At 40.1% G+C, this 23,280-nt stretch overlaps 1 protein-coding gene across 1 annotated transcript in view; it reads right to left on the bottom strand.

The window, feature by feature from the left end:
* The window catches only part of tbc1d22a (TBC1 domain family, member 22a), a gene marked incomplete at both ends in the record, with an annotated part of 131,828 nt that overhangs the window by 12,736 nt on the left and 95,812 nt on the right, over positions 1-23,280 (bottom strand). Inside the window, one exon of the mRNA XM_083907262.1 lies at positions 13,379-13,474. Coding sequence (XP_083763388.1) covers positions 13,379-13,474 — 96 coding nt within the window. The remainder of the gene's footprint in view (positions 1-13,378; positions 13,475-23,280) is intronic.

Genomic DNA, 23,280 nt, shown 5'->3' with positions numbered 1-23,280 from the left:
CTTAATGGTTTTTATTAAACATAGAACATAAAAGGAAAAAATTGGACATTAGATACAAAAAAAGAACTCGGACCATGTTGCGCTTCACAGCAGTTCACAGGGAGCAGTTTTGAGTCCTGCAGCCATTGTGTACCATTCAATGCTTAGTCCAATGACATGTTCATAACCTTCAGATAAACGCAGCCAGAAGCAATCAAAGCCCGACAACAGTTGTCCGTGCTTCTTCTGTGTATTGGACCATTTCCAGTGATATTTCGATCTGCTTGGCGAGTTTGAAACTTCAAAACAAAGTTCAAGAGCAGTCAATATATAAACCATTTGCCCCTCTTAGCATCAGCCATTACCACCCAAAAGCTTTTGGGCAAACTTACTGAAGAAATGTCAAATTCACCATTATACATTTAGGGTTTACTTAGCAATGCAAGCAGAGTACAACAATGAGTAGTAACTCACCATACAGAGGCCATTTGAAATCTCAGTATTTTTGCATTCAGTGAGAGCTCCAGTGTGAAACTTCTATTGCCCCCTGAGTCTCTGGGACCCTGGAGCCTATGACCTATTATGACCCTACCACGACCCACTCTCTCTCTCACACACAAGGCACATTTCAGCTCAGGGAGCTCTTGATTGCTGATGGAGGAGCACACATTTACATAGTACATCAAGTACATCGCCACGAAGTCCGACTGAACAGCCAGGTTCATTTTTAGTAGTAGAATCTTGGCGTTTTCAGCCGCTGTATGAAGCCGTCTCTCTTTATTCACACTTTGTGCTTCTTCCACACTGCTTGCTCATTCATAATGTAAAATGTACCACGCCGTGCAGCATGGGAACGTTGGCCGCAACATGAAAACCAAAAACAAACTACAAATGATAGACAAATGATAGGCTTGATCAACATTGTGTGAAATAATTTGACTTTTGAATCCTACATCTAAGTGTTACACACTAAAGCTTTAAACTCCAACCCTTCAACCACTACTTGTGAAAGGTAAACGCCAGCCAAATAGAGAGTTCACAAACAAAATTTAATTTCCTCTTTAACTGGCTGACTCCCCCCCCCCCACTTCAGATAAAGGACTTCAGTCTTCAGTAGTTGAATGTTAATCACATTGTGTCCCGCGCAACAAGAAAGGAACCCAGTGGAAAGCTATTACTGATGCACTTGCGTTTCATATTGCTGAAGATGTGGTGCCCATTTATACAGCTGGGGTTTATCCACATGCTGACCCCACATGATATGCTACCAAGTATTTTGCCAAAGTGGCCTTGCCTCACATAATAACTGCACATGGGAGAGGATAGCAGTGTTTTGTTGCACTGTCAACCCAAAGGGGCAATTTTGTTCAAATCCCACAAGGGAAAATGAAAGCACATTCATCCATCCATCCATTATCTACCGCTTTATCCTCCACCAGAGGGTCGCGGGGGGGGGGTGCTGTGCTAATCTTAGCTGACATAGGGTCATAGGCAGGGTACACCCTGGACAGTAATAATATTTTTCTTCTAGTTTGCTTTTAAGCTTTTTAAAAAATTGATTTTTGAGTAAGAAAATCTGAGATTTTACTTTTAAACCATATTGCTCAGCACAAATCTCTTCCTAGTTCGATTTTCCTTTGAAAAAAAGATGTGTCCCCTCCTGCTGCTGTTGCAGTCTGTTTATTCCTCACAAGTGGGATAACATTGCTGTTAATCTTGACTAAGTTGAGCAGACAGGGGCATTCATGTGGACCATTGGCTGACAACTCCTATAACATCTTAGAGGGGGACATATTGTGCAAAATCAACTTTTTAAATCATATTAATACACATATTTGGGACTCTGGAGGCCCTATGAGTAGGCAAAGTGTGAAAAAATATATTTTTGTGGTCTGCCTCAATTGAAGTACAGGAGATAAAACATGTGATGTTGACTTCCTCACGCATTGTGACGTCACAATGATTCATCGCTCCTGGAATTGTTGTCTCGTGGAGCTCCGCTTTGTCCCTAAAAAACGCGAGAGTGCAGACGAGAGCAATAGGATCCGGAAGAGCGGAAGTCTGCAAAGTGTTCTATTCTTGGCTGCACAGTGCAGTGCAGCACAGAGTTCTACACAGAGGATTTTCGTGTCCAGTGGATACATTTTATATATGACGACAATGTCAAAGTCGGCAAATGATCGTTTTTTCCAAATGCTAATTTCTGTAAGCTGCCGGAGCCTCAGTGACACTGAAGTAGTTTCCTGTGTCATTTGCATTTAAAGAGACAGGCACTCAAAAGCAAGCGTTCTGAACAGGGCTGTTTTGGCAGGGTGATTGCTGTGGTGCTTCAACCTTTTTTGAAGGTATTTTGACCAAAGCATGTCACAGACATGTTCATTAGGACACCAGGGAACTAGGTTACTTGTAGAAATAGGGCATAATGTCTCCTTTAGGGCAGAAATGCTATAAAGCTCCGACTCCTCCTATCTCTATTTTTCATGTGGGCAAACCTCAGCCAGTGATTATGTCAGTAATGACACTCAAGGCAGGCTAATCGCCTCACACACAATTGTTTTCAGCTGACAAATGCTTTGCTTTTGCCGAGACTCCCTTACAATGGCAAACCAGTGCCTGGGTGTATTGATCAACAGGGAAACAACTGAAATCAATTGTACAGCGTTTCTGCACAGATTTTAAAATACACACATTTGCATATTGTCTACCGTGACTGATCACTGCCGACTTTACTTTGGTCATCAAAACCGCACAGAATTATAACTCACGGCGCCAGCCCACGCAAGTTAGCCTCACGGCGAACTTAAGTTGTCAGAGACGGAGAGCATGTAGGAGGATGAAGAGCAATGAAAGAAGGATGTCACAGAATAAAAGAGCAGATGGGTGGAGGGTTGCATAATTACTTCTACCATATCAAGTCCTCTGTTCTTCACTTATTTTCTTCCCCCCCCCCCTTCTTCTATTGTTTTGGCACAAACAGATTCATTTGCCACGTCGGACACGGCACTCAATCAACGGGGCGATTATTAAAAGTTGTTTACTGGGAGTGGCCTTGTTTCACTTTCAGTCCTATTGACTACAGCGCCATCCATCAGAGAAGCTTCAAAGGCCTGAGACAGTATTATTCATACAAACCAAGTTTGGAAACAAAGTTCTGGGGGAGAAGATGAGAAGACTGTGCCATGATAAATGGGTGAAAAGTAATAAATTATTGAAAGGAGGACCCGGCTCTTTCATATACTGTATGCAACAATTGAACGTTGTCTTCTGGTTTGAAAAGAGAAGCCAAGGATGTACGACGCAAGGAGCCACATGCCACCAGGGGGCAAAAACACCTCCTTTTTAATGGAAGGCAATGAGAAAATGAGCCCATTTCTCATTTGATTTATAACACCAGTTAACATTTTCCTGGAGAGTTAATGACCTAATTGAAAGCTCCAGGTTTCAATTCAGCGGGTTATTGTATTTGTAAATTATGCACAAGAAAAGACAATAAAGCATGGCACATATAAAAGGGCACCATGTGATTGACAGCTAGTACCTTCCAATAGGTGTATTGTTGGATCACAACAAAAGGAGTTGTGTTCCCTACATGGCAAAATGTTTATAGTGCTCAATTTGACACACTAATTAAATTTTATTCAACATATAATGCAAAATAACAAAAAAAAAAGGACTAAAAGCTAAATAAGGCTTTGAAATTACTACACAAAACAGATTTTTTTTTCCAGTAGAGGGCCCTATGAACTCTATTATTTACAATACTCGGCAGCATTTGTGTTGGCAGAGTAAAACATCTAGAGTGACCAGATGTCCCGATTAAACAGCGAGAGTTCCAATTTTCCAAGCATTTGTCCTGGCATCCTGACAGGAACACACATTGCTCTGATAATTGGACTGAACGATCCGAGTTTTGTTTGTCCAAAAATAAACTTTTGAAAGAGGGTGTTTTTTTTGTGTGAGAATGTGTCACTATGTTAAGAGGTTTAAATGAACACTAGAAATAGGCTGAGGGTGACAGATGAAGAACAGCGCGGATAGGACAATTATCAGCATGTCTAAGCCACAAAGAGGTTATGATTGTTACAGCTGAAAACAACAACAGCATATATATATATATATATATATATATTTAAGGGTGTTGTGGCAGATAAACTCAAGATCAGATTTATGCTAAGGCAGACTGAATTTAAAGGATGCATATTCTATCTGAATAACACATATGCTTCTCTATTGACATAATGCTGAAAATATCTGAATTGCATGTCTCCCCACAAACCAAATTTTTCACCCTAATATATTCATCCATCACTGGTTCCTCTGGAGTGCCCTCCATTCCTTTATTGCAAAGGCTGCTGAACCCAAGGCGTTCACCACTCGTAACTGATCTGAGGACCGATGCTGCTGACATTTGCAAAGGTCCGCAGTTTCTCACACATCATTAATTAAGGTGAAAACAAATCTTTGTCTCTCTCTTTCAACCTTCTACCTCTCACAGCTACTTCTGCAGATCTTTGGTGGGTGGGTGGGGGAGGAGGAGAAATACTGAAGTGACAGTGAGATGCACTTTAGGCAGAACTAATTGCTTTGCATTCACACAGACATTCAGCCTCACGTTGACAATCACAGTGGGCTTCCTCACGACCGAGGCCATTTCGACAGCCTTTACTAATGATATCTCGAGCAGACAAAATTAAATGGTGACGATCGAGAGTTTACACTGATGACCGTGAATTCTTTGTGGATAGAATTAGAACTGTGTGTGTGTGTGTGTGTGTGTGTGTGTGTGTGTGTGTGTGCGTGTGCGTGTACTTGTATCTGTTACCCGTTTAGGACCTTTCCTGGCATTGACAGTAACCTGGTCTTCATGAGGTAGAACCTAATTTTTGCGGGACTGGTTCAGTTTCTGGCAAAAATTGTGCTGTCAAAATGAATGAAAGTCAATAGGAGTCCTTACAAGGATAACTGTGTGAACCTGTGTGTGTGTGTGTGTCAGGTGACGGGTGATTGTGGGAATAAAAATATAAACATAATCGTATGTGCAGTTTTGTGAGGACCAAAAACTCCCCAAACAATTACATGTGGCCCACCACATAATTTCATGTTATAATATAATATATTCCGAATACTATAATACTAGACATTGTGTCATAATTATGACATTATGAAAATGTATTACATTCAACATTAAATTGCATTTATATAAGGTTAATATGTGTTTATAATTACAGTTGTCCACATTATTATTGATGTCATTTTAAATGTATTACTCATACTCACAAATATCATGTTATTAATGTGAAGTATAACATTTGATATCAAAACAAGCACTTTTATTTTGATCGATCAGTAGATATGTTTCTTTTTTTTTTCAAATCAATTTATACCCTACTACCCATCACCAAATATTTACATATTTATCATATTTTATACAATCTTCTGAATGTTACAGTTAATGTTAAGTACAACACAATAATACGTCTGGCTTTAAACACGACCATTTCTATTACTGTCCTGGATTAAACTGCTGTTCACCATCCAACCAAACATTTACTTAAAATGTCTATTTTGTATATTCTTTTAAACCGATTTATGTTTCTATATGTATTCATCTGTTAGACTGTTCCATAATTTAACCCCCAAGATTGAAACACAAATACCTTTTAAACGCTGCAATTTTAAAATTGTGTTTCCCGCTTAAATAATATCCCCCGTGTCTCTCTGAAAACAAGATTTTTATTTTATTTGGAAGCAAATTATTTCTGGCTTTGAACATTATTTGCACTATTTTGAACTGTACATTATAGAGACTCTATTGCATTGTTTATTAATCTGATTGCCCATTTCGGTAATATATATATATATAGGTTGAATACACAGCAACTCAAATATGGTAAAAGTAATGAACAATATAATGTATACAATGCTTTCTGATTGAGAATATTCCTTGTGTTCTGCAGGACTGCAATGCTCCGTGCCAACTTCCCTCCAACATCATTTAATGTGTGGGTTTCCAACAGATTCTGTGGTCTGGTTTTAAGGTTCAAGTTGGAATTGGGTTAAGGTTAGGGTAAGGGGTGAGGGAAAGCATTATGTCTGAGGATCCTCACAGCGAATGCTGCACAAACATGTGTGTGTGTGTGTGTGTGTAGTGTACTAACTTATCCAGTCAGTCCAGGCCTGCAGTTAGCAGTAGTGTGCTACCTGGAGTGGAACGGTGGAGGGCAGATTGCTTGGGGAGTGCTCCACTCCTACTGCTTTTCATTTAGCAGCTTAACCAATCCAATCCCACAACCAGGGAGAGCGAGATTCACAGTTACTCTTCGAAAGTTCGATAACAATGCATGAATTATCCTTTTTAAATTACTTTCTGTAAGCATTTTTTAATTAACTATTAAAAGGCAAACAATCATTTGTGTTCCCTCTCAAGAACCCAAGCATGTAACTTGGCAGAAGTTTGTCATACGCTGATGATCCTCGAGTTCTACTTTTTTAAAGTGAAGGCAATTAGCTCACTTATTTTTTCTACAGTGAATGGCTTCACTGACCAGATTTGCAGAGCTGTGTGTGTTAAAATGGCCACAAAAGAACAGATTTCCTAACTCCCGTGCTTGTATTTGTAAAAACTCACCTTTTTTTCTAGATCGAAAAGGATGGAAATGGAGTGATACCACTTATCCATAAAGGGGACATATTATATCCTATTTCTCCAAGTTAAACTTGTTCCCTGGTGTCCTAATGAACATGGTCAAAATTCCAGAAGGATGATGAAGCAACATCGCATGTTTTATCTCCTGTACTTAAACTGATGAGGACCACAAAAACATGAGTAAACATCTTCTGAAACAATTACTCGGTTAATCGATTATTATTCAATCACTTAACTAATTGTCACCTATTTTGATAACTCATTAATCGGTTCAAAGATTTTTTTTTTGATTAAAACAAGATTTCTGATTGTTTTAGCTTCTTAAATGTGAATATTTTCTTCGTTTCTATGCCCCATATAATAAATAAATCACTAAATTTGAATCATTTTGGATTGTGGACAAAAGCGAGTGTTTAGCATGTATAATATTTTTCCTGCCCTCTGGACAACATGATTGCAACAAGACAAGGAGAATTAAAGGATCACCAATGATTCCTTAGGTCATCCTGTGGGGAACATGACTACCAGTCTAATAGCCATTTGAAAAGCACATTTTATTAAAACAAACAACTTACCACATCAGCAAGCATTATCGTCATGGGAACGTGCATATTTTTCACAACTTCTGAGCAATCTGACTTACAGCTGTCGACATAAATATTCCACACATGCACAAACAACCCAGATATATTTAACTTCATAGTGATTTAAGAAAGTAATTCATTATATTTCATCATCTCTCAACCGTGAATATCAAGCGATCTAACAGATGTTGAGGAATTTCACTAGCTCAATTAAAACTCTGGCCTGCTGACGGAGCAGGAAAACTTAGAGGGAAAACTCAAGGGAAGACCGGGAAGCCTCGTCTTTTCATGCCTGCACAAAATTTAATGGCGATGCATTTGTCAGTCGATATCAAGAAGTGGTGAACCAAATGACAATCACACACAAAAAAAGCAAGAATAAGTGTCAGAGATCCATGGTGAAAAGAAATAAAGAGAGCCGGAATGAGAGAAAGACCAAGGAAACAACAGAACAAAACCCAAGACTGACACAAGCAGAGAAATAAAAGGAGAGGCAAACACAAAGCAGCTGGGAATTAGCAACATGAAACAGAGTGACAGAGCCACAAAGAAAGACCGACCGAAAAAAGAAATGGCAGACATGAGAGAAGAGCGATGCCACAAGGGTTGCCGGGTAAAGCAAGAGGAGATAAGAGCTGTTCAACAGGCCCTCAAGAGCGTGGCAGGCGCACATCTGAACTCTGGGGCTCAGTGGATCAGAGGCAGAAATCTCTTGGAATTAAACCTCTTAAGCTGAAAAGAAGACAGAGAAAGTGTGTCTTTCCCCCCTGCTGCTAATCACTGTCAGACAAATACTGGCAAATTGCACAATATTTTTGGTCGATCAATACAACAAAGTCAACATAGGACCTGTAAAGTGCTCCTGCAATATTATCACCAATGCACACGAAGAAAAATCCTGAACAGGCACAAACACACAGAGGAAATCGGTGTTTCATTAGGTACAGACAACAAACTACCTGAAGACGTAAACAAATAGACGGTGAGAGCTCATTTGCTGCATCCGAGTAGGAAGGAAGTGTTAGCATGACATTTGGCCGTGTGTGTTTATGAATGTGTTTGCTTTTGAATGCACAAGGCTTTCTGTAACTGAGTTTCTGGTGTTTTGCGTATAACTGTTAAACATAGATGAAGTACTGAATTTGCAATGACAGCAAATGGCAAAGGAAAATCAAAACAGAGACAGATGAGAGAGAAAAAAAAGAAAAACACTACCACACTACAACAAAAACCCTTAGTTCTTAGAGCCGAGGCCACCATGTATGAATTTGGGACCTCACAAAGACTTTTATCAAAGTACAGTACAGCAGGGAAGGTATCTTTAAAGTTTCCCATGGAGTTTTTCAATGAGGAGTCTGTAGTCCTGGGGTTTAAGAAGTCTGGATTCCAGCACAACTGCAGAAGTTTGAACAGACTGCTGGGTGTACTGTATGTCTGAGTACATATTAAAGATATACACTGACTGTGCACTTGCACTTTTCAATAATTTGGCAAACAGTTGAAACTGCTCTGTGCTCACACTGGAGCCTCCGGCTGAATGGTAACGCCAACTAACTAAAAATCTGTTTACAGTTTTGCTGTCTGTCAGGAGATTCGATTCATCCTCAGGGCAATGTAAAGGTGTTTGCTAAAGTCAATAGCTCGTCCAGTAGTTGTCAAGATATTTCATTCAAAATCGTATATATGCATGCAATGTGGCGGCAACAGAAAAAACAAACAAAAAGAAAGCTCAACCAGCGGACTATGAATGTATCTACAATATGGTGTTATTTAAAGGGGACATATCTCACAGAGCTCCACTTTGTCCGTAAAACACCCGAGAGCGCCGGCGAGAGCAATGGTATCCGGAAACCGGAAGTCAATGAAAAGTTCTATTCTTGGCTCCACAGTGCAGCACAGAGTTCTACACAAACTTCCAGCCTCAAAGGATTTATCTGTTCAGTGGATACATGTTATATATGACGGCAATGTGCCTGCTAGAGCCTGCAAATGATCACTTTTCCAAATGCTAACTGCTATTAGCTCCCAGTAGCCTCTGTGGCTGATGTCATTTTCTGTTTTGTTTTTTTTGTTTTTTTTTAAGGTGGACCTAAATAGATACTACTAAACAGAGCGTTCTGAACAGGGCTGTTTTGGCAGGGTGATTGAACTGCTGTGGTGCTTCATCCTTATCGTATTTTGACCAAAGCATGTCACAGACATGTTCATAAGGACACCAGGGAACTAGGTTAACTTGGAGAAATCGGGTATAAAATGACCCCTTTAATAGATTTGAACATATTTTGTTGGGTGAGAACATTTCCATTATTGATCATGTATGAAAAGACCAGAGAAACTGAGCTTTATCATCCAAGTACAGTGAATAGCTGTAAAAAAATAAATAAAAAAATAAAAAAAACTACATGGAAATTCATTCAAAACGTATTTCATCAACAAAGTAATTTGTCAAAAATGGAAAACGCATGTGGACAACAAGCTGTAAAGCTGATGAGATGAAATGTAAGCATTTGAGCATCATCAGATCATCAGCCCCTATGTTCATAGAGAGAAAAATTAAGCTCTCAAAAGAAAATAAATAAAAAAAACATATGCACCATGAAACATGGAAGGTGCTTGGCTATGATTTAGGGACACTGCTAAGTCTGTCATGGGGAGATCTTTAAACGGTGCAGGGCACAATAAACTATCTCATCATTCTGGAGCAAAGAAAAATATATGCCCAGGATCGGGAAGCTCAGCCTGAGTCGCCAGACATGAGTCCTTCAAGAGGAAAATAAGCCAAAACACACAGCTAAAAGTGGCCAAAAATGGCTGATTAAAAGCAACGGCCTATTCTGAAATGATCCTCTATGAGTCCTGATGTTAATGTGTGGAGTGTACAGCGTGAACAAGCCACCATTCAAGTCTTTTTGCTCAGAAAAGTGGGCCAAACGCACATGTTGGCAGATACTGAAGTCTTATTAGGAGTTACAGAGGTTACCTGTTGGCACTGATTGCTGCTAAGGGCTGTGCAATAAAATATGAAGTTGGTTCTTAGCTGGAAGAGCTATCACCCTATAGGCCAATGACTGCCTGCAAAAATCCATGGGTCCAATATTTATTATATACATTAATATAAAGGTGCCATCATTTTTGTCCATGCCACTATAAAGGACTCATATTATACCATATTTCTATGTTAACTTAGTTTCCTGGTGTCCTAATGAACATGCTTTGGACAAAATACCTTAAGGATGAAGCACCACAGCACTTCAATCACCCTGCCAAAACAGCCCTGTTCAGAATGCTCGGTTTTCAGTGCCTGTCTCTTTAAATGCAAATGAGACACAGGAAACTATGTCAGCGTCACTGAGGCTCCAGCAGCTAACAGCTAACATGATGGAAAGCCATCATTTGCCTACTCTCGCCGACCCATCGCGTCATATATAAAATATATCCACTGGAAACGTCAATCCTCTGAGGCTGGAAGTTTGTGTAGAACTCTGTGCTGCACTGTGCAGCCAAGAATAGAACACTTTGTGGACTTCCGCTCTTCTGGATACTATTACCCTCGTCTGCACTCTCGCGTTTTTTAGGGACAAACAATTCCAACTCTGACGTCAAACTGTGCGCGGAAGTCAACATTGCGTGTTTTATCTTCTGTACTTAGACTGAGGCGGACCACAAAAACATGAGTGAGTCATCTTTTTTCACACTTTTCCTACTGATAGGGCCTCTAGAGTCCCAAATATAAGTATTTAAATGATTAAAGGGTTGGTTTTGCATAATATGTCTCCTTTAAGATAAAGGTGCCATCATATTTGTCTCTGTCACCTTAGGAAGGCCACTTACTTTACTATTTTTTAAATAGTTGTGGGTTCTCAAATGTGTCCATGTCTGCACTAAACTGTTGAGTCATGCCAGTCTTGACCGAAGTGGTCGACTGACACACAGAATAGCATATCAATCCCTAGATCTATGCCACAAGCACAACAGCGAGGAGGAAACAGATTTATGTCGAGATTTATTCCTAGGATATGATGTGTGTGTGGGCAAAGACTCATACTGTCCAACTTCACCCTTTCTAATCGTGTTAAAAATGAAGTTGACCCAGCTGTCTCAAAGTTGACATGAGATTTATTATGGTTTTACAGTCCACCACAAAGCTCTGTGTGCTCTCAGTAAGCATGTCTCCTCTTCAAAAGATGATGAATATCTCCATAAATTAACGGATTTTCTTCTTTTGAAACCATTTTAACTGAAGAGTTGGACACAATGCAACGACACAAAGGCTTGGAAGGTTTTTCCTGCATGCGCCGTTCAAAATACCACAGAAATGCGTGAAAAGACCCAATCTGAAAGTTACATTAAATCTCTCAAGGTAGTATTTGGGCTTCGGCTTAAGAGGAAAGTGGAAATGGTGGAAGAGGCTGAGAAGTAAGAACAGATGAGTAAGGTGATGTCTCATCTTCAAACCCCTCCAGTGTCTGACTCGGTAGGCGAGTCGGCTTTAATCAACTGGCCTCCATCTAAAACACTGCTGCTTCAGAACCTTAACCCCCTGACTCGTTTTGCCTTTGAAGGCTTCGTCTGATTTATTATAATGTCGGAGTCACAGAAGAAGAATCTCACCGTCAGCAACACACATTACGAGGAGGATTAAATCCCCTCTTGCATTAGCATTAATGATGTTAGTTTCCGTGCGTTTGTTCTTCAAAATACCCACCTGAGGACCTGAAACAGTAACCTCTGATGTGCAGGACATCTGAAGCTGTTAACATACAAAAGGTATGAAAAGAGAATATACCATACAAGTCACTTTAATGAATAAACCCCAGTACGAGGAGTACGAGCCAGGTGCTATTCGAACAAATTCTCCTTGTCGAGTCACACCGAGGGGAAGTATTGTCACATTACTCTGATTTAAAACTGCAAGCCCATTTAGGATCGAAACCTTTTTTTCTTCAACTCGTCAATGTAATGTTCAAACGGTGAGGTCATGCTGTTCTTTTGGCCACCTGGAAGGGGACTTTGCAGAGAAATCACTGCTTGATTTACGGCACAAAGGAAAAGCATTATTCTGTGACCAAACCTGATATTGATTGTGTTTTTCACGCAGGGCTGATTATTATGACACAAAGCAGGCTTTTAAGGAGAAGTACCACAGTACAACAGTGACCCTTATCCCTAATCAAAGAAAAACTTAACTCTAACATACTTCAAACCATTGATCTCAGTCAAATTATACTGAATTATTAAATGAGTACATAATGCGTGTACAAGTCAGATTATTACTTGTGATTATTATTGCATTTAAGCATTTGAGTGTGTCTTCGAGAATGCGGCACAGCCGTAAGCCGTGTCAAAAATGTGCGACTCCTTTGTGTCCTCTCTGCTGCTCTGAAGTTTGATCTGCTCCTAATTCTACGTTATTTGCTAACCCTCTCATTATCATCCCCCCCTAACACATCCTCTTTTTCTCGAAGCTTCAAGGGGGATGATACTTAGCCCATGGCACACAACACTTAGTAGTCTGTGTGGCAAGTCAACCAGCTGATAAATTATATGCGCTTGTAAGGTAAAGGACGTTATAAAGAACCTGTACACGCTGTGGAGTTTAAGTACCTTCAGTTATTGAGGTAAATTATGATATTTAAAAAGAACGTATGACAAAAAAAAACACAGTGGTCACTTAAAAAAAGTTAAAAAAGAGGGGAGGAGCAATCAGCCAAAGGGCAGCAATTATGTCTGTATGTGATGATATTCCACTGTGTTGCTTCTGTTAAGACACAAGGTTCCCACAGTGAGCTGGCAACCAAAGTCACCTTCTGGCAGCTGTTTACTGTCATCGACTAATACACTCACAATGACTCTTGAACCTCACAGTTAATGACCAGGGAGCTAATGGAGAGGGATGAAGGCCATGAACGGCTCTACAACAGCAGACTGGCGGTCTGTTTTATTGTGGACTTTCTTCTACACAAGCGGAAACAATTGAAATTAATTAATATGGCGAGAAGCTACGGTATCAGCAAACGCAATATATCACAATAAGTGTCGCCACGAAATTCCAACGTGTATACATTTATCGTGTATGTGAATGCCAGTGTGTGTGTGTGTGTGTGTGTTCTACTTCTAACGAGAAAGATAAAGGTTTATGGTGCTACCGTGGTCTTTGTGTGCGTGTTACCTGAAAATCCCGCTCCTCAAGAATCTCTTTCCTCCACCTCACCAGGAAGGCTGCACACACGTAGAGGTGGAAATGGGAGAAGCCCTCTGGTTCGGCCTGAGGAGACAGAAGAACATTTTAAAGGACTCATATTATATCTAATATCTCCAAGTTAACCTAGTTCCCTGGTGTCCTAATGAACATGTCTGTGACATGCACCACAGCAGTTCAATCACCCTGCATAAACAGCCCTGTTCAGAAGGCTCTGTTTAGTAGTATCTCTTTAGGTCCACCTTAAAAAAAAGTAAAAGGAAACTTAAGGGACAGGAAATGACATCAGCCACAGAGGCTACTGGGAGCTAACAGCAGTTAGCATTTGGAAAAATTATCATTTGCAGGCTCTAGCAGGCACATTGCGGTCATATATAACATGTATTCACTGGACAGATAAAACCTCTGAGGCTGGAAATTTGTGTAGAACTCTGTGCTGCACTGTGGAGCCAAGAATAGAACTTTTCACAGACTATGCGGACTTCAGGTTTTCGGATACCATTGCCCTCGCCAGCACTCTAGCTTGTTTTACGGACAAAGCGGAGCTCTGCGAGACAATAATTCCAGGAATTTAGCGTTTTGTGACGACCCAATGAGCGCGGAAGTCAACATCGCATTTTTTTCCACACTTTGCCGACTGATAGAACCTCAAGAGTCCCAGATATAAGGATTTTAATGATTAAAAAGTTGATTTTGCGTAATATGTCCCCTTGAAGTTTAACAATTTACAGTCATAAAACAAATGGTACAGTCATCTCAGTGGCGTCATAGGATCGCCAACATTAAGCTCAACATTTCACTGTCTTTCACTATCAAGTTGTAAATTAAATGTTTAGACAAAATTTGTCTAGAGAACATAGACAAATTTGTCATTTCACTTGTTAAAATCACATTAAAAGAGACAGTGTTATGTTATGTTCAAAGCAAACTAAAAGAAATGCAGTTTCACTTTCAAGCATTTTCAAGCTATCAAAGCACTTTCAAGACCCTGTTCTCTGACAAATAAATGCAAAAAAAAAAAAAAAAAAAAAAAAAAAGATTGTGAAACTTTTTTTATCTGTTAAAATCCAGACATTTGCATTTGCAAAACTGAAAAAGGCAAAGAGGGAAACAAATCCCCTGGTGTTTTTAAGCTTTTCTATCACAGCTCCATGTTACATTTATTGGCTCAATTTTTTTTTTATGACTCAGCAGTTGAAGGCAGGGAAATTACAGCAGGGCAAAGACAAAGGACGAGATGTTCCTTTTCTTTCGTTTTCCTCCGCAGCCATTTCACAGACGGGATAATTACCAAGGTGTTTGAATGCAAGACAATTAGGAGCACACTCTTCCCATAAAAGATGAGATAGAACAACATCCAATGTGAATCTTAAAATGCAGAGATTTTACCGATTTGCACGCTGGCATGCTTGTCTGAGGGTTTAGTTCCCCACATGTTGCTTCAGCTTAAAATTCATGGATTCATAGTGTGGAATTGTGAATGTCTCGTGTGTGTGTGTGCGTGCCACCATGGGGGAAACACACACACACACACCCATGCACAAATATCCTCGCACTCGTTAATCACTAGAATTCATGAATTGCATTTTCTCATTTTCTCTGATGCATCCTACATTAAAGTTTCACCGCGAGCCGGCATCATGTGGGAAACAGACTTGCACACCAATGCTCTTAAATTCTACGAGATGCGCCCGTGTCTCTTTAGCACTGATAATAAAGAGCCCGAGGCTGCACACATGTTCCAGTAATCCAGTCATGTTTAACATTCAGGTTGTTAACAGGATTCCTGGGCTCAGCCCCAGTCCAATTTCTCTTTTTATTTTTTTTTACATCTTCCTCCGTTTCTTTCTCAGAGGAAGCGAGTTTCAAGGGTTATAGTTATAATCTTGCCCTTTGAAATGTGACATATCCCTTAACCCTTTAACACCTAAGCCTCAAAATGTCCATCTGGACTTTTTTTGTTGTTGAAAACGTCCTGTGAGTAAGTTCTTTTGCCGTTAAAATAGTGTATTAACAATATAAAATGTTTTATTGAGAAAAAACACTGCAACTGTACAAGAGCACCAGCATATGTTGCATGTTAAATTAGAAATTTGAACAGTATAAAACATATTTAAAATAACATTTGTTTGACTTTTTGTCTCAAAGGCCAAAGAATTAAAACTTATGCACAGGCCTTTTTCCAACTTTCATCAAAGATGCTGATTCGCCGGCTTCCTGCAACAGCACGAGTGAAATTACCGTAATAACCACACATTGGCCTTGACGTGCAACTTCTCAGCTTTCAGAAACAGTTTTCAACAACATTTTTTTTTCCTATAGCACAAAATGTCATGTAATTGGGGTAAAGCAAAGCACGCTTGCGCAAACGTGTCGTCTGCCATATGCTTGGTGTTTATCGAGTTAACGAATGTGATACATCATCGCAAATATGTTTTTTTTTACCAAAGATTCTAGAGGTTGTCTAAAAAAAACGAGAAAAGCACTCGGAGAGCGCAGACATCCGCCAAGGCAGCTCAGCCCCCCACAAAATACCGATAAAAATAGTCATGCCTTCTACGGATCATGCCCAAAATTTAATCACTTTTCCCAGAAAATTTCATCCAATCCGTCCGCTACTTTTCGAGTTATGTTGCCAACAGTCTGACAAACGGACACACTCCGGCGAAAAACACATACTTCCTGCCGGAGGTCAACATAAAAAATGATGCTGTACCAGATAATCAAACATAATATGGGACAAAATCTGGGCAAAATGTCATGATTCTCCATTTGAAGTGTTCTCCTACAAACATCTAAAAGGGACGATTACCCCGCACACTTCACTCTACCACTCTTATCTCAGCAAGAATCGGGAAAACCCTGCACCTTCATGTAAGCGTTCAGAGTGGAGTGGTCGGGCTAAGTGGTATGGGGGCAAGGGGTGAAATGGGATTGGAGCCTTGCTTGTTTCTGCCTTTTCTTGGTGTGGTAACCAAGTGCACATATGGCTGTTTGAATATCATACCATATTTTTTTGCGGGCTATATGTCGCATCCGTCAAAAAAACATATACTGTATAAGTCGCATTCCAGCAGCACGCTGTTCAAGAACCCATTCGTTGGACTCGTTCCTTCAGCTCTGGCCATCACATTTTCAGCCTTCTTTGATTTTTTTCATAGAAGTTACTTCTGCTTTTCGCCAGTCCCTGACGAGTTTTTCACCAACTCCAAACTTTCTTTCTGCTCCTCGATTACCGTTTTCAGCTGCATGCTTTATGATATACAATTGAAATTCTGCAGTATAGCTTTCATCTTTTTGGTGGCATTTTATCTGCGTTCTCTCCGTCTTTATGCTTTCGTTGTGCAATTTTTCCGGTGGTGCAGTAGTAGCGCTCAATTGTCAGAAGTGTGGACGGTGCCCTCTTGTGGTCATAGATGACATAGCGTATATATTTTTTGATACGTCGCTTCTAAATACGATTACTAAAAAAGTCTCATAGTCGGGAAAATATGGTACTCATCTGTTTCTAACAGAGAGTCGTAACTCGGCAGCCTTTCTGCTGTGATAAGTGAATTTATCACCGGGAAGTCATGGATAAAAACAGAGTTGTGATCAGAAAAGGCAGATTTGAACAGATACGTTGCTACGCGCCATGTTTAATTATGTCAAATAGAATGAGGAATGCTTCATTTTAACGACAGTGTCGTTTCTGTTGCGTTTCCAGCTCTTTTCCAGACTGATTGATCCTCGCTACGCCTCGGTGTAGGTCTCCTGTTGCTCGGGTTTTCCTCCAACTTTACCACCCACTTAGCCGACACATTTTTCAGAACGTTCCAACTGAGAGTGTGCAAGTGAGAGAGGGAAATGGATAAAGTAAAGAGAAGAAAAAAAAGAAGAGTACAGAGGGTGGAAAACAGGATTTTATTTGTGAACAACACAGCACGGTATGTGATGCCAGTTGTAAACTGACAGGTGACTACCTCGTAGGTTAAACCCTGTCGTTCCAATTTAAACGACTGAAGCATGGAGGCAGAAAATGCTCCAGTGCACAGATGAGGGGAGTAAATGACAGGCATACGGAAGCGAAATGTTTATCAGCCCCCAAAGATTTACAAGAGTTTTGATTGTGTGTACGTGCGCGTGCGTTAATAGTTGAGGGCAACATTAAACTTGCAGTGAAACTATTTCTCTTCTTTTTTTTTTGACCCCTGACCTCCTCCTTTCTCCATCACTCCTTCATCCATCCATCCACTTTCTTTTTCACAGTCTCGTTAAAGGCGCTCTTCCTTCACTGATATGACTGAGAGGGATATTTCACAAACCACAAAGTGATTCTTGTTTAAAAAAAAAAAAAAAAAAAAAGACTCTTGTTAACAACTGCTCCTGATATTTTTGATTTACTGGCTGCAGCTGGAATGTTAGCCTCTGTTAAAATATATAAATCGAAGAAAAAGCAAAGAAACATAAAGGGGACATGGCACTGAACTACTTAAAAGTACATGCTTTGAAAGCAAATTGGAACCTTCTCATCAAACATGTCTGTAATTTTCCGATTTTCAGATCTTCTATTTAATGATTAAGGCTCGTGTAAAAGTAACAAAACTATGGCTTCACCTTGAAAAAACATACTTAAGTCACTTCAGGTCAGAGGCTTAATGCACACACATTTGTGGCTCTCTCTCTCCTTGTGTGCGTCTCTCTCTCTGAACTGCGAACAGAGCATCATGTCTGATCTCTAATCGGTCGCATCAGCTGTTTGTTTTTCTATTCGTGTAGTGCTCTCCTCATTTAAACAAATGTTTGAATGCAAAACGATGTCATTTCGCTCTCTTTTGTCTTCCGTCCATTCCTCTCTTTATCCATCCACTGAAGCTGCAAAACAAAGTTTGTCATGGGAGCCAAGGTGACTCTGTCAAAATTTGTCTCTACCTCCTCTCTCCTCCTCCTCCATTGTTATTCTAAGTCCTCCTCCTCCTCCCCGCTCATGTCAGAGCAGCCGTATTGGCCGAGACAGACGATACTCTGACTGACAAGCACTGCTGATCAAAGACAGGAGAAAGTGGGAAGAGTAACCGGGGGAAACAGGGGCGATCGGGTACGGGGGGGGAGAGAGTCCGTGGGGGGAGGAGGAGTATGAAGAAGGGGAGTCTATATGAGTGGCAGAGAGGGTGGAGGAGGGGGGCTAAAGGTGAACAAAGAGGGAAAGGGGAATGTGAAGGAGAACTTCAGAGCAATCTTTAAACTGCTGCATTTGCTGTCTGATGAGACACACAAAAAAAGGCCTGATGAGGAACTTGATGAAAAGGTGATGAAAAATGATAAACGAGTAGAAAACTGATGCAATTATGTTACGCTATTACAGATCAAATAGGGTGAAACAAGCACACGCCCAGTTGTCTCAGCATAAAGCAACTGTATAGGCTACAAGTTGCTGCAAGTAAATCCCGCGTGAAGTTAATTTGATTTAAGTGTGCAACCACAGGATTGTTTTAAGACTTACATATTTCATCTTGCAAATGATAATGTGGGATTTTACAAGAAAAGACAAGAAAGTGCTGATGGACGGCCTTGATGCTTTTAGTCACTGAAAAGAATCTGAAAATCGACTTTAGTGCACTTTCTGTTACCGCGTGCTCCTCCAATATGGTGTCTCGCTTTGGGCTACATTTGAAATTACCAAATGCTGAGGTTTTATCGCAAGGGGGGTGGGAAAAGTAATACAATTGGAATTCCCAGCTTTCCCTGCTGTTTCTTCTCCATCTCACTCAGCGCCGAAGTGTATGATGAAGACAAAATGTTGTTTGCCATGGAGGTGCATGCACACAGTGGGGTTTCACAGGTGAAATTTTGCAAAGAACTTGTGGACAAAGTTAGACATTACTGAGCCGACTAAAACCATCGATATCAGATAGACCCATGGGGGTTGACTGGCTATCTATAAAAAAAAAAAAAAAAACTAATAATTACTCATTCTCATTTGATTTGTAAACACTAGCTTTCACTGTATATTGTACATATTTCCAGAGTGTCCACTTTATTATTGCATTATTTTATTTCATTTCATTTTATTGCCTATTTCACTGTTACTGTACTTTGTACAAAAAGTCAAAATTTCCCCCTGGGTATTAATATACTATTCTGTTTTAGCTATATACACTACAGCTGCGATTAACATAATCAATTTATCTGTGAATTATTGATTAATCGATTAGTTGTTTGGTGCATAAAATGTTGTGACGGTGTTTCTCAAACACTGAAATGATAATGTTCTTGTTTTGTGAACAAATTTAAGAGTTTTTTTTATTATTATTATGTTAAAAGACACTCAATCTTAATCAATTTTACATACAGCCCTATTTAAAACACATAAATAATTCCATTCAGTGTATTATTATGGACAGTAATGTCAGGAATTTCTGCTAAAATGATAATAAACTCTGTCCTGAATCTGAATCCACAGTAATGCATTAAAATAAAGGCAATTCACTAGTGTCTATAGTGGAGTGAATGTAAGCGCACATAGCGCCTGAAAGTGAGAACACACGGCATAATAAGTGCGCGTGGGAGTGACGACAATGTGTGCGCCAGGAAACACCATACAGTGATATGAGAAAATTAGAGACATACAGTAACGCAATTCAGCACATTAACTCTGCAATGAATGCCGTCTATGTTCATGTCATGCTGAGAGAGTCGGAGGGAGACAATCAAAGAAACACGGACGAGGAGAAATAATGGCGCACGTACCAGTGGGAGTGTGGAGGAGCAAAGATGTGCGCATTGGTGGAAATTGTTTAGACTGTGTGTGTGTGTGTGTGTGTGTGTGTGTGTGTGTGTGTGTGTGTGTGTGTGTGTGTGTGTGTGTGTGTGTGTGTGTGTGTGTGTGTGTGTGTGTGTGTCAAAACCTGGTCCAAATGAAGCAGAATCTCAATTGGTTCAACTGTGAATTGTGATTAGGTCAAGGTTTTGGATTGGACGTTAACCAGTTATGGTAAAGGTTAGGGATAATGCTTTGGTTAGGCTGTGTGAAGTCAAGTCCTTGAAAGTAAGGAAATATGATTTACTTTCTTATCTCCGACAGAAAACGTCACATGATTTTTGTTTACTCAGACAGAGAGGGACACTCTTCACAGGGGCTGAAATAGTTTAAAGGAAATGACATCAGCCACAGAGGCTACTGGGAGCTAACAGCAGTTAGCATTTGGAAAAGTGATCATTTGCAGGCTCTAGCTGGAGTATCACTGGACAGATAAATCCTCTGAGGCTGGACGTTCGTGTAGAACTCTGTGCTGCACTGTGGAGCCAAGAATAGAACTTTTTGCAGACTTCAGGTTTTCGGATACCGCTGCCCACACAGTGACATTCCAGTGAGCGCGGAAGTCAACATCGCGTGTTTTATCTCCTGTACTTAGACTGAGTAGGACCACAAAAACATGAGTGAGTCATCTTTTTTCACACTTTGGCAACTGTTAGGGCCTCCAGAGTCCCAAATATAAGGATTTAAATGATTAAAAAGTTGGTTGTGCATAATATGGGACCTGATATGGGAAATATATAACTGTGTCCGTTTTATTTCATTCTGCTGGTAAAATGTCAATATCATGAGCAAAGGATCTTTTCTCTCATCTATTTTTGCTGTGGAACACAAACACACACACATAAATAAGCGACACAGTGTGAACCCTCTCGTTTGCTAAAACGGGCACTGAAATGAAAACACAGAGCCGCAATGCATCCACTATGAACCAGACCTTACATTTTGGAGCGACTAAAAGGCTCAACATACCGGTACATGGAAGTCACAATGGGAGGAAATGTAAAAACGGCCACATCTTTCGGCAATGTCCGCAATCTCTTTCTTTTATTCAGCTGGCTTTGATGTGATTTATTATTGATGTATTATATTAGAAATATGGAAGTCTGAATGGAGAACTGCAGGTTCAGAGATTATGTCTGAGTAGATATAATCAGTTATTTTCAACCTCAGCTTAAGGTTATAATCAAAACCTTAATTTAGAAATCCGTCTTTATACCTCGACTAGATCCTATGGTTACCTGTCCACTGCTTAATGATTTTGGGCATCCATTTGGGAATAGAACCATGTTTAAGAAGCTGAAAATGTTATAGCAGACCTTTAATAATCATGCTAATGCTGCCACACTGAGCTACTTGCTAATTTCATGCTCCACGCAACAGAGAAAATTTGGTCCCTGTCTGTCTTTCTGTCTATATGTACAGTGGGTGTGGTTGTGTGTGTGTGTTCTGATGTGAATCATGCCTTCTTTCTGCCTGCCTCTAAATGTCTTACAAGATGGTGACAAATAAGGATATATTGTAAGCGCAAAAGAGGAAAAACTACACAAATTAAGCAAAAAAACAAACAGCAAAAATAAAGTATTACGATGAGGATGAAGGTAGAAAGAAAGAAAATAGAGGGGACCATGACAGAGATCTAAACAAAGAGAAAGCAAAGGCTGCCTTGTGCTGGATCAGGCAACTGAACAGATGGCCACACCACAGAGAGAAGATCACAGTGGAGACATTACAACACTCAGGTTAAAATCTCCCCTGAAACACACAAAGACACAAAAACACTTGGAAACGACAAGGTCTTTCTGTTCGTCACTGCCGTTTGTGAGCCACCCAAAGGACATTCGTAACAAAACAGAATTCATCTGGTACATTAACAGATAATATATTCCTTTGGTTGTGTGTGCAAACACAACTTAATCATCTAACAAACATCCTTGCCTCCAAGGTGAGGCTGGTAAGGCTCGTTGAGAGCCTCAAACAAACAGGATAAAAGAGGAACATGCATCAGAAAATTAAATAGGATAATATATGAAGCCTTGAGTGGACAGCATGTCTTTTGAGCAACAACTCGGAATTTGTCGTTTCTTTTGAGCAGCCTATGTTTCCCTGACAAAGCTGAGAGTATAAGGGCAGGGTCATGACCTTTCACTCTGTTTTTCAAGTCCACAGTTCTGTTCATACTAAATAAGAGACCGCCTCAGATAAATATTCCACGCATGTATGCTCGACCTCAAAATCCATTGCCTGTTTTGTATATATCTTTGTATTCTTTGAACAACGACTCGTACCTATGGACGCTGGTGAACCTGCTTGTGTAACACCTCAAGCAAGTGTCCATGATTACCATTTTCTTTTGTTGTCTCTCGAAACCAAAACAAGAGCACATGACCAATTGGACTCCACAGAGACCATTGCAGAAACGGTCAAATGTTACAATTCACATCTCTCCGACCTTAATATAACAAAGACATCCAAAAAAATGAGTTGGGAAGAATAGCATACAAGTGAAAAGGGGTAAACAAGTTTTTGTAAAGGACAAAAGAAGAGAGCATCTTTGTGTCTTGCTGCTGTCAAGCTCCACTGAAAGTTTCATGAGTAGAAATTGCCCAAATCTCCAAACAGAGTAGTAGGAGAGTGGAGATGAGGGACTGCGACGGAGCCTGCCCCAAAAGGTACGTACTGTATGTGCTTGTCTGCAGAGCTAGTGTTGTGGGTCCCCGTGTATGCAGCTGTATCCAATAGACATTGTAAAACATCAAATATTTAGAGGGTGAATTACGAGTACAATGTGTTGCCGGGTTTGCCGTCAAGTCACGACAAAGGAAGAACAACCATTTAATCATTCATTTGAATGTCTGTGTTGTTTTGTTGGATTTGAGGTGGACAGTTTGCATACGAGAGTTGACTGCTTTCTTGGTTGGTTGAGTCTTAATTATTGGTTAAGATCATTAATATGCAGCATCCACAGATGCGGAAGATGTGGCCAAAAATATGTCAGTATTTACACATTTATATTTATATATTTTAAATGGTTGATGGCAATAAGTATCGCAATGGGAATCTCATTATTGCGGGA

This window comes from Microchirus variegatus (assembly GCF_963457635.1).
Source record: "Microchirus variegatus genome assembly, chromosome: 20".
NCBI lineage: Eukaryota > Metazoa > Chordata > Actinopteri > Pleuronectiformes > Soleidae > Microchirus > Microchirus variegatus.
This window is presented reverse-complemented; position numbering and strand designations above follow the sequence as displayed.